Source organism: Rhinolophus sinicus, chromosome 3 (genome assembly GCF_057876585.1).
Source record: "Rhinolophus sinicus isolate RSI-liver-muscle chromosome 3, RSI-T2T, whole genome shotgun sequence".
Classification (NCBI taxonomy): domain Eukaryota; kingdom Metazoa; phylum Chordata; class Mammalia; order Chiroptera; family Rhinolophidae; genus Rhinolophus; species Rhinolophus sinicus.
In genome coordinates, this window is record NC_142503.1 from 62,920,751 (window position 1) to 62,933,709 (window position 12,959).

Consider the following 12,959-nt stretch of genomic DNA (forward strand, 5'->3'; position numbering starts at 1 on the left):
CGAATTCCTTAGATGATGCGTAAAGCCTTCTCAATCTTAAATTTACCTTCAAGTGTCATTTACCTCCAATGCCACCCCTGTGCTTTATGCTCCTACCATATCACACTTCCTCTTACATTCTCACTCATCCTTTGAGACCCAAACTAAATGCCTTTTCCTCGGTGCAACATTTGCTGACAATTCTTTGAAAATAGTCACCCTCCCGTTTTTCCCATCCAAACTGTTCATGACTTTATTACATTTTCTCACTGCATTATAATTATTAGTTTACATAACCAAGGGTCCCATCAGACAGTGACTCCTGAAAGGCTCCTACTGGGTCATTTATCTTTGTCTACTCAGTGACTTGTCCCTCAATATATGTTTATGGAAAAAAGCATCATTTTTCAATTAGAGAGACACAATAACAAATGGTATCTGAAATTGGGCTTCAAGAGGTGGGAGTAGGTCTGTGAATGCAGAAAGAAAAAATACATATATACTATAAATAGAAATCCTTTCTGAAACTTTGATTACTTTTTATAAAAAAATCATGTTTCATGTCAAATTATAATATTAAGACACTGATTCTCACAGAGTGGTATGGAATGGGATGCTGTATGTATCAGCCTACACTATGTTGCAGGAACAAAGACCTCAAAATCACAGACGCCTGTAAAAACACAGGTTCATTTTTTGCTAACACTACATGTCCACACGGATTTGCTCCGTGTCACCTTTATTCCAAAACTCAGGCTGAAGGACAACCTCCTGTGTGGACAGTTCCAGCTGTATTTCAGAAGGAAAAGAGAGATGGCAGAGCCAAGGATGGCTCTTGAACCTTCTGCTTGGAACGGCATAAGTTAGTCCAAGTGCGTCACCTGGTTAAGCCTGAGATCAGCAGGCAGGAAGGGTGTTTTGAACAAAAGGCAGTCTACCAAAGATGTTACTGAAGGTAAACAGACAGGTGCCATTGTCACTACCATGTTAAGACCTCTAGAATAGTTTCCTATTGGTAGACATCTAAGAAAACGCCCTGCTAGCACGATTACAGAAATACATCTGTTTACTTTGAGGCTAGCTAAAGTTGGAAAATTTCAAAGAAAAAATAGTACCATGAAGTTTTTATATCTATTGTTTTTATATTAATTATGGAGTGTTATGGAACATAAAAGTACAGTATTTCTTGCATGGTAAGAATCTGGCCAACTGAACCATGAACCAATAAAATTGAGGGAATACCTATGGCTGCCTACTCTGAAAATCTATTAGACCTTATAGATTTTTTTTAAAAGATAAAGACATCTTGCTTTATAAAGACTGGCCCTTTACCCAGCTTTGGATTTGCCCCAAAGAAAAAAAAGACTTGTATTAAGTTCATCATATCACCAAGAAAAATAACCTACATGCCACTGGAAATATTTTGGTGAAGCCACATTCTTCTATCAAATGATAACACTCTGAGAATTTCTGGTATTTCTTTAATATTTCCCTTTTCATGTAATCTAATGAAAACAGATACCGTTATTTGCATAGCCAACTCCTGTTGGCAAGTTATTATAATCAAGAAATAATTTCTACTTCATGAACTTCCTTTAGAATCTGCAGAGTCAATTTCTTTAACATGGTGAAGAATTTCTTTGCCAAACAAACTTTGAGGCAGAATAAAAATCTTGGCACTCTGGGCTCAGATGGAGCATCTGTGATGCTTGGCAACACATCTGGTTCTACTGCTTTGGTGAAGAAACATGCTCCTCATCTCAACATACAGTGGTGTCAGCTGGTGTCAGCGACGCTGCCAGCGATCCTGAAAAAACTGTGTCTATTTCTACGAACGTTGTCAACCTCCTGAGAGCCAGGGCTGACATGCTGCTATTTCAGGAGGTTTTGTCAAGAAATGGGAGTATGAGAGGAAGTTCACTGCTGCAATACAGAAGTTGACTAGCTTTCCAGAGGACCTGTCTTGAAACATTTGGTTGACCATCAAATGAAAGCTTTTTTTTGAGGCAAAGGGAATCCAATTATTAGAGTAACGCAACAGCAAAAAGTAGTGTTTGTTTATTTGATGGCTATTCTTGCCAAATTAGGTAAATCTTTCCATTTAAATTCTTTTAGCTCAACTGCCACACTGAAAGGGCATGTCGCAGGCAGGTATCTACCTAAACATTCCAAGGCTGGATAAGTGCTTCTGCAAACTAGAGGAAGGAGTGACAAAGTGTGCCAATTTGTTTACAGATAGAAACCTGCAGACAGCTGGAATCATTAGATGTAATTCTTTGAACACTAATTTTGCCTCCAATGACCTAATGTGGAATGATGAATATTTAATCCTTTTCTTTTAAAAAAATAATGTAGCTCTAACAATGCAGAATTTTCAAAAGACAATCTCATTGATACAATATGAATTCAACAAGGATTCTGGAGAACTTTAGGAATCCCACAATGCCTAGCACTCATCTCATAGCGCCACAGCAGCTCCCATTTTGTTTGTTACTGTTTTCTTTTGCCAACTCAGTGTTTTAAACCCTCACTGCCATGAAATTGAAAAGTCATAGTCAAACAGATGTCAAAAATAACAAGCCGATTGCTGTGTCAAAAACCACTCCATAATTTCAATATTAAAGCCAAACATCAGCCTTCTTGTAAAGGCTTATGTTTGAGCTGAATTAAATTTAATTTTGCTTACAAAATTTGCATTTATTTTATGTGTTTGAGGAAAATAAGCATTAATGCCGAGAGGAAGGTGGTGAGCGCAATAGAGATATGACTTTATAAAGATACTTTATAGTCTCTCTAAAATAATTCAATTTTCATTACAAAAAATGGAATGATTGTGTGTGTGTGTGTGTGTGTGTGTGTGTGTGCACGCGCTTTTGTTTTCTTCTGAGGAGAAAGTCTATGGCTTTCTTTAGATTCAAAGGATCTGTAACCTAAATAAGGCTAATACCCTCTGCCCTGGAGCTTTGTAGAGTGAAACATTTTAAGGCATGGAACAAATGTTTTAAGGAAGTGAAATTCTTTTCTATTGAAAAATGAAGCTAACCATGCCTTGATACTTTACTCACCAATTAATAAAACAGGCTCTTAAATGGGAAAGGAACCAGCTGCACTAGAGATGGGAAGTAACCCACTCTCATTTTCGGACAAGCTTTTCTGAAATAAAAACTGAGGGAAATTGTATTAAAATATTTGATCTGTTAGGTACTGTTTTTAATTTACATATCGAATGAAGAACCTGTAGCCATATTTATGTAGAAGAGTGGAACTAAGATAACAAGGAAAAATTAGCGCAGATCTAGTACTTTCAAATATAGTATTTTTTAAGAATAAAAATGCAGTTGGTAGGCACTTGTTATTAGTTCCCATTGCTGCTGTAATGAATTACCATAAACCTAGTGGCTTAACACAAATTTATTATCAGACAGTTCTGCACTTCAGAAGTCAGGAATGGGTTTCATTGAGCTAAAATCAAGATGTGGTCATGGCTGCATTTCTTTCTGGAGGCTCGAGGGGAGAATCCATTTTCGTGGAACATATTGTACCGTGACAGTAAGATATACCTCAGTTTATACATACCTCTGGTGTGAGATGTTTCCTTATAATCTTTGAAAGGACGTGTCTAAGCAGGAAGGCTTTCCTCATTTGTTTGTTGTAGGATAGTTATATCACAGACTAGCAATAAATATATTCAAGAAACACAAAGACTTTTCTGTTTTTGTTCTAGAGCACAGGTGGTTCTAGATGGGTGTAGTAAGCCGAATTATGAGACAGCTACCAAGATTCCCATTTCCTAGTATAAATGTCCTGTATAATCCACTTCCCTTGTATGTAAGGGAATTTAGGAATATGATAGGATAGTCATGCCCATGATTAGATTATGTTATATGGCACAGCTGACTTTTCAAAAGGTAGATTATCTTTGGTGGGCCTGACCTAATCAGGTGAGTCCTTAAAAGGGACTAGGCTCTTCTGAAGAGAGTTTTGAAGTGTGACAGAGACCTGACACAAAGGGAATTCCCAATTGATGGATATAAAGATAGAGGGGGCCATGGAAATGGCCACGAAGAGTGAAAAGCCAACAAGAAAACAACTTCCGTCTTCTAACTGCAGGGAACTGAATTCTAGCAACAAATTGAATGCGCTTGAAAGTAGATTCTTCTGCAGAGTCTCTCGATGAGAATTCAGCTTCACTGGTACCTTAAGTGTGAGACTCTGGGCAAAGAACTCAGTTGAACCATGCCTGGACTTCTGACCTTCTGAACGGAGAGCTAATAAATGTGTACTGTTTTAAGCCTCTAAGTTTGTGGTATTTGTCACATAGCAATAGAAAACTGATGAACTGATACAATGGTATTACAATTAAATGTGTGAGTTAGGATTTTTTTAAAAGAATTATTTTTCTTGTCTCTTCTGTCCCTGCCTTTCTATAAAGCTTTGATCTGTTTCCCCACCATGCAGTTATTTCACTGAATAGAACCAGAAAACGCCATATTGTCAGATTAAAATCTGCTCTCCTATCTCTTTTTATCTCTCACAGTTGATTTGAGATGCAGAGACATATGCATTTTGGGTATATTATATACATGCTTAGGGCTGGAGAATCAAACTGGAGAACACAGATTTCGAGAATTAAAGCAAACAATCCGCGTATTTTGAAGTAACGCAGCTATGTTTCATTTGCTGCATCTAGTTACCTTGACACACAGTAACCTTGACATAACGGTTGAAGGAAAAAGGAGAAGCAATGTAAGCATAAATGCCTGGGTACTTTCATATCTTTTACCAATAAACATTACTAGACTGCCATGCATGAGTCCATGCTTTTCCTGAGGAAAACCTGCTTCTACCTTCTGCTTGCTGATATTGCAGCTGGATTCTATTACGAGGGCAGGACACACCATGGGAAGCACGCCTCAACTTTTTAAGCTACAAAACGAAAGCTGATCTTCATTAATTAGATGTCTAGATTATGCAGATTGACCACTGTACCATATAAAGCATAGTGAAAAACACTATTACATGGCTTGTTGATAGCTCCACCTAGGTAATTTAGCGAAGCCTTATTTACTAAGATAGCCTATTAGCCACAAAGGCAGAATTTTTGTATCAGGTCAAAAATCAGATCAAACTGTGACTTTGTGGTTGAGGGCTGAGAAAATGCTCTCTACAGCAAAGGGCATTGAGAATGCAGTGTGTCTTCCTAACATTTAACACAGGAAAACTTTCATCTCCAGTACAGCTTAACATGTAATAGGACTAACTACATAATGCAGATAAGTGAAAATATTAACCACTCAATGATTCATAACTAAGACTCACCATTTAAAACCCATGTTCTCTACTTTTGTGAAAACCCTAGAATTGGATTAAGAGAAAAACCACCTCATTTTAGATTTCAGCAAATATCAATGGATTCTGGAATGAAGGAAAAGTCTCAGGATCACAAACCCTCACCTGCATACTAGTTAGCTGTTCAGTAAGAAGGAAGAACTCACATAAAAATACTCAAAAGGCCGTCATGGGCAAAATTTCAAGATCTGGGGATCCAGGTAAATCATGAGTTAGCGTTTATCAACTTTAACCCAAGTCTTCCAGCGTTCTCAAGTCAGCAGTAAAGAAAAGCTATTACAAAAATACTGTGTTAAATAATTATAATCTTTGCTTCAGCTTCTTATACCATCTATATAATTATGCTGAGGGAAAACACTCCAAGCTCAAATGAAATAAACGACTTCAGTTTATGCCCACACAGACCTTGTCAAGTAGCCAATGACTTGCTCTTTCATTGTGAGTGACTAATATCAATGCTGGCTCTAAAGAAAGACACTTTTCATAATCGCCCAACAATCTGCTAAGTGAAAACATATGGATAGGCTTAGGCAAAGCTTGCCAGGGGTCTTTGCTGAATGGAAAACAGGTGCTGTGATTCTGTGCCCCGTAATACCCCATTTACCCCCAAGTCCAAAGGTTATAGGACTAATAGGTGCCTTGTGGTAATCAGGGAAAGCTAAGACACTAGCCCTGGTGAAACATCTGGGACATATTTTACATACTTGCAACATATGCTTCAGGTTCAATTAAAGTGAGGCTTTGGCACATTTATTAATCTTTTTTACTTTTATCCTATAAGAGGACCCACTGACCTGATCCCACTATTATACCATATGAGAAAACAGAGGAATAATGAGAGCTAGAGGTCAGTACCTGCTCGTACGGCAAAACACACATTTGTTTGCTCATGAAATTCCATTACGCGTGACTCTATACACAAACTTTAAATAGAGGAACCAATGAATTTTTTAAAATAGGAAATTACCCTTCTCCCACTTAGACACACTGATAGCCAAGTCTTACAACATTTACCACTGCGAGAGCCAGTTAAGAGATGAAAGCTGGTAAATAGAAATTGAAAGGATCCTATATATTTCCACTTTTTATAGTAAAAACTTTATATTTCAAAACATCCACTCCAAGATTCTTTCCTCTATTTAGGTAAGCCCCTAAAGTCTATTGTAAATTGTTACAGTTGAGATTTTCTTTCTGTTCAGATATGATTTTTATGCTATCAGTTGCTTTATGAGTAAAAAAGAAAAACTTCCTTATATAGCACTCAAATAAAAGGTTGGATTTATGAAAATCAGCTCACAATCCTTTCATATGGCAAACACACTGTTTGCTGGCATCCTGCACAGAAGAATACAGTTGAATTCACACAGTAATTTAAGCACTCCCTTTCAATCAACTTTGGTAACTAGATCTGAAAATGTGTTAGACAGGGGGTGTCAATTTCAGACAACCACACACTAGATTACAAAGATGCTACTCCCAAGATCGGGTATTGTTTCCACCACGCATGTTCTACTTGACATCTATGTTTTGGTGAGCTGGGGAACCAGGTATGCTACGGGTTTCCCACTCCTAACATCCTCTATATTAAAAAAATGACCCTAAAGTGGAGATTAGTGCTACAGAGTACCAACTAACTGGCTAACAAATACAGGTTAACTTCAAGCAGAGACACTGAAGTACTAGACTTCACTAAAGGTTTCCATTTATTAACATTCCTGAGGAAACGCCCGCTGCCAGAATGGATCTTTATGGTGGCTTTAATAATAAAGCAGCAACAAGCAAGGGAAAATGGCTATAAATGGATGGCAGCTCAGTGTTTATCAGCAGAGAAATGATGATTCAGAGCTGGCATGTTGAGTTAAAATACAAGCTCTCTACAGCTCTACAACTGACCTTAACAATAAATCATATCACTTATTGCCAGAAGTGGATGCTCCTGTTATTTAACATTAAAAACAAGCACATATGTGTTTTTGCAGAAAGGAGATTTTGATGGTTTATGTTTGATGATGTCGCTAATGACTAAATGATGTACAGAAGAAAAATTTCACATAAAAGCTCTATGAATTTAAAGTGTGTGAAATAGCATTAGAAGAGAAAGTGTGTGTGTGCGTGTGTGTGTGTGTGTGTGTGTGTGTGTGTGTGTGTGTGTGTGTGACCATTTTCCTTTTAGCATTGAATATTAGGAAAAAAACCATTTGGGAGGTTAACTAATCACTGTGAATTTTTTTTTTTTTTGACATTTCCAAAGCTTGCTTCCAGCACACAAATTCTTACACTGGACTATAACTGTACATCTCTACTGCAATCAAAGGTCAAGGGCATAAATTAAGATATATTGTTTTTCTCCTTTCTTCAAAAAATTTCACTGCTTCACTATAAGAGAATTCAGATAGATTCCGGTGAAGGTCAAAATTTGGTTTCACATGCTGCACAATGTAGAAATAATGAATGACAATCTCTCTCCCCTATCCCAATCTCACCCGAGGAATTTTTAGATTTTAGACCTAGAAATGCCCAAGGATGATGATAAACCAGCATCACTATCCTGCTTGCCATAGAAAGCTGTTCTTCTGACCCCAGGTGCTGCTGCAGTGTTGCCAGATCATTCTACGTCCTCCCTCCAGTGGTGCCCTCTCCCCAGGGGACAGCCCATCCAAGCAGTACCAGAAACTAGCTGTAATTTACTGTCACCACCATCCCCAAGCCAACCAAAAATCGAAAATTGAACCTCTTTGAACAGGCTCTCGGACGGCTCCCAGTCAAGTCTAGGCAAAGGGCAGTGAGCCCTGGGATTGTGTGAATGCCCTCCGCAGCCCTCTGCACACAATGGGTTCTTATGCTGAGCAAGTCTTTGAAAATTACAGATGACAACATCCATGTTCAACTCATACAGCCTGCTGTTTTTTCTCTTCTCTCTTCCCCCAAAGTGTAGCCCGATTTGTACTACTCAAGATAGGACAAATTTTTGCCCTTCACAAACAGTTGTCACTGCCGTTATCTTCACGAGAGCTATCAACTTCCAGACAAGCTGAATTATTTTTTTTGTTCCTGGCAGAAAAATATTTGACCCAGCTCTGGACAAAAGCGAAGAGGATTTATAGCCCTCTCTCCCTCTTTGCAACATACAGTGGCATTGTTAGGATGATAAACAGCACTGTCCAATTTTCTGGACTCAAACACTTCAACTCCTTTTTTAACTGTCTGTGGAAACAGTGTCACGTCTCCATTTCCCCATCCCCAGGTGCCCAAGTGCTGGGAAAGATAATTACCTTGTCATCTTTCTCATCTTCTTCTTCCTCGTCCTCTAGCATGTCCTCCACTACCTGCAGACAGAAACGGAAGTCGTTTTCATGCTCTTAAAGGAGAGAATTTTGTTCTGTCATTTTGAACCTTTTGGAAATGAAAACTTTATTAACATTTGAAACAGATGCACCGAGAGAGACTTTCATCTAGAGACAGGGATGAGGAAAACGCTATGCCTTTAATTGATTAACACCAGGGAACTGAATCCCAGTCAGGGGAACCCTATTTGTGTGAAATATTCTGTGACAACTTAAAGAATTTGAAATATGCATAAGGTAAATGAACATTAATTGGAGGGATGCTTTAAACCAGGAAATCTCCTTTTTACCTACTCTGCTGTCTATATCAATCAGGCACTTTAAATTTGGAGCTAGATAACTAATCAGAAAACAGCTCTGCTCTAATTTACTTTTCAGCAAACTACGAAAAAACACTATGTCTGTTCATTGATTCATGATGGTGGTCTACGGCATAAAACTGACAATATCATTCATGGCTTCAATTTCAATTCTTGTGTATAAACGTCAACTCTTGATAATTTCTGTAATATCTTTTTGATTTTGTAGATTACCTGAAATGCTAATTTAAAATCTCTGATTTTACAGAAGGATTACATTGTGAGAATGGTCATTATTGAAAGAAAATTAGAAATGTATTCAATAATCAAATGTTTATAATTTGTAGGTGGATAGGCATACATGTGTTTAATGGCTCCTAATTTACCTACTTCGGCAGAATAGAATAGTTATATTTTGGATTTGCCAAGTAATTTCCCCTTGTCTCAATCAATATATAACTGCAGCTATTACGAATAGGACTTCACCCTATTTCAGGTGTTGTATTATGGTTTTACACACACTCACACACACACACCCTCTCCATGGAAACCAAAAGTTAAAAAAAAAAAAAAAAAACATTGGGGGAGGGTTATTCAGGTAAGTGACAACTTATGATTCTATTTATACCATTTGATACAATGTCTAATTCTTGTGTCTAATTCTAATACAGACACAGTCTGTTTCTGTATCTCTGAATAAACTCGGAAGAAGCATGGTTATCAAATATTTTTAAACCTTTCTCTCAGAGCTTGTAACTTTAGAAGATAGAGACAGCTAGCCCTTCTTTCATGTGGCTTTATGATACAGACAGGAATATGCTTAGTAATTGAGTGAAAATTTCAACAACTCAGATTGTATTATGCAAAGAGTTACATAAACTGAGATAACATGTCAGGACTCACTCTAATAATTTTTCTCAAATATTCTAAAAGCATTAATTAATTTTTAAAAAATCCCAAACACAAACCTCCAGTTTTTATGAACTGATATATGCCCCAAAGCATCTGACAACCTGTGAGAGTGTTCCTAATTTAATGTCATACTTTAAATCTTTTATTTTATATCGAATTTTGTGGTCTTTCATTTGGACGTTCAATATTTCAAAAGAAATACAGTGGCACTATGTGCTGTTTCCAATATCTAGTGAGCGTTTACACTTATTTTGGGAACATATAAAGCAATTCAGTTCAGCAAGAAAGAAGGATTCTAGACTTTCCCTCTATAATTATATTCAGACCCTCTGTAGGCATCTATTATAACCCCTCTCGTCCAAGGAACACAGTGCTAGGTACTGTGGAAATACAAAATCAATAACATAGATAATTCATCTCTACTCATGTCAGCCCTCAAATTCAATAGAATTTAAATGGGGACTATCAGATAATTTTTCATGTTGAGTCTTAATTTCCTGAAATGTTGAAGTAGTTGCATCATAAGTATACAGACAACAATAGGTTAACAATGCATAATTGAGGTGCTATATGCCAGGCTATTCCAAATTGGGCTATTTGTGATAGAGGTTTAAATAGGAAAAACAGCCATAATATTTCAGTACATTGTATTGCATCAAAAGAATTCACCTACCCCAGCAATAGCTGAACTAGAACTCACACCCAGACTGTTGGATAGCAGATAGTGAGTTCTCAACTCCTACCCAGTTTGGGGGGGAAAAATTCACCTAATCCTCAAGTTTTTTAAAATGATCATAATTTTTTATCTTTAATGAATGTTTTAAATTTTAGATTTAGATTAAGTAATTTTTAAAGGTTGGTCATTATCTATTTTATTTTTTTTAAATAAAGTTGTATATATTTAAAGTATACCACATGATGATTTGATATCCATTAGATTAAGTAAATTTTTTTTGCAAAAATTACCCATGCAAAGTCCTTTATCAAATATGTCACGGAAAATGAAATGAATACTATACTTCTACTCCTGTGCACAAATTTCAACAATATTTTCACAAGTTATTGTTAAGAATGTACATTACATGCCTCCCCTTTTCAGTACTTACTATCATACTGTAGGTGCTAGGAAGGCAGTGTGGTGTTTGGTTGTGCCTAGCAGATTGCAAGTACCTACTGAGTGTTCAAGAAATATTTGTTGATAGAGTGAATAGATGAATGCATCATCTGTTCTTCACATCTTTGAACACACTTTTTGGTAAAGTGTCTATCATATATCTTGCAGAACTAAACTAGCTTGCCTGGAAAGACTTATGCCTAATCAATGATGTAGATTAATAAAAGTAAATATAAAAAAGGCCTTCAAATATTTGCCTGGAAATAGATACCATAAATATTTAACCCTTATTTTAGGATTTGGAGATGTCCACTATATTTAAGTTGATTTTTTAAAATTCAAAATATCATTGAACCATAAAATGAACCAATAACTTAATTTATATGTTACAAATCAGCTGATCCACATCCTATGTTCAAGAATGATGAAAAGTGGTCTACAGAATCAGGGGCTTCATTTGTGAAACCCAAACTGTGCTTACCCTTCACGAGTGGGTAACAGGCTATGCACAATTACTCCACAAACGTGCAGCCAGAACCACCCAATAGAACCATTCGCTTTTACATTTGGCAGAAAACTGTTGTGTTAGTGAGAGGCCTTTGTGTTGTGTTTTAGCACTCTAGTGAGGGCTTTCCCCTCCTCTAGTGCCTTTTTAATGTGACATCATAAACATCTACAAGTGAGGATTTATATATAATACAGATGGTTTCCTAGTGATGCCTTTTAGCTGCTTCAGAATGTATCCCACTATTACATTGTGCTCAGGTGACACTTAAGGAAAATGGAGATAATAGCACATATCCTATGTGTTGATTAAGGATCCAATGAGATCATGTTTTTAAAGTGTTTAGCATGGTTCCTATATCGAAGTAAGTACTCAAAAATGTTAGCTACAAAAAAATAAAAATAACATCAATTTAATAATATTTTAAACATTAATTTTGGAAATTGAACTATGTGTATTTTTTTCCTGTGCAAAACATTCTGTTCCTAATGATATACAAAATTCTGGATCCTATTTCACTGACACTAAGAAACACATACAAGGGCACAAGTAGAGGGCTGTATACAGATTCCCAATTAAAATGATAACACTTTCACAACTAATTTTCAGGCTTTAATGGTCAAATGAAATAGATAGCTTTGAAGGCCAAGAGTGTCTCAGAAGCTGGGCTGTACTTTAAGACGTGAGCACTGCTCGAACGCAGTGAACATAGAAACTGCACTCTGAGTGTTTAAAAACAAATTGTATATGTCACTGAAGTGCATTTAGTGACGGCACAAAATTGCAACCTTTCCCAGAGAACTCAAATAACACCTACTGTTTAGAAAGAGAGTACTGGAGTTTAACACTGAACTAAGGAAAACAAATAAAAAAAAGGAGTCCTAGTGTCAAATTCCAGCTCTTTCCTCTTCAAATAAAACCAAAGAAGGACGACTTAGTTTTGTTTTCAAGTACACAAGGTCCACTTGCCCAAACATTTGTCAGCAATAATTTAGTAACAATGCATATGTTGTATTACCTTGAGGGGAAAAAAAAATAAAAAAAATTGAAGAGTGACGAAAAAATGCATTGTTAGAAAACATACATTTTTACAAAGTTTTTTTTTCTGTTTTCTTTTTTCTTGAGGGGGAATATCTTAGATCGGCTCTAGAATTCTCTTTCCAAATTATGCTTTCTGATACCTTGCTTGAAAGCAAGTAGTATTAATCAAACAAAGGAAGGGCACTAGGGAAATCAGAAAGATGTAATGCAAGCAGTTAAAAGTGACATGACCTTCTGTAATGTCGCTCGTCACAGACTTATATGCCACACGCTGGAGGAAGGTCTTGAAAGAAACTGATTCTTGGTACTATCCTTTGAATGTAATACTAATAAAGATGACATTTCAAAAAACACATGTAGACAGCCCCAAATGCAGCATGCCAGCTACATTACAGCCAAAGAATCAGTAGATAACA

The 12,959-nt window shown here is 36.7% G+C and overlaps 1 protein-coding gene across 25 annotated transcripts in view; it reads right to left on the reverse strand.

Annotated features, from left to right (window-relative positions):
* Nucleotides 1-12,959, reverse strand: part of MCTP1 (multiple C2 and transmembrane domain containing 1) — a 491,550-nt gene that overhangs the window by 58,103 nt on the left and 420,488 nt on the right. For all 25 annotated transcript variants that reach the window (XM_074328730.2, XM_074328727.2, XM_074328722.2 and 22 more), the window contains one exon: nucleotides 8,601-8,654. In XM_074328730.2, coding sequence (XP_074184831.2) covers nucleotides 8,601-8,654 — 54 coding nt within the window. The remainder of the gene's footprint in view (nucleotides 1-8,600; nucleotides 8,655-12,959) is intronic.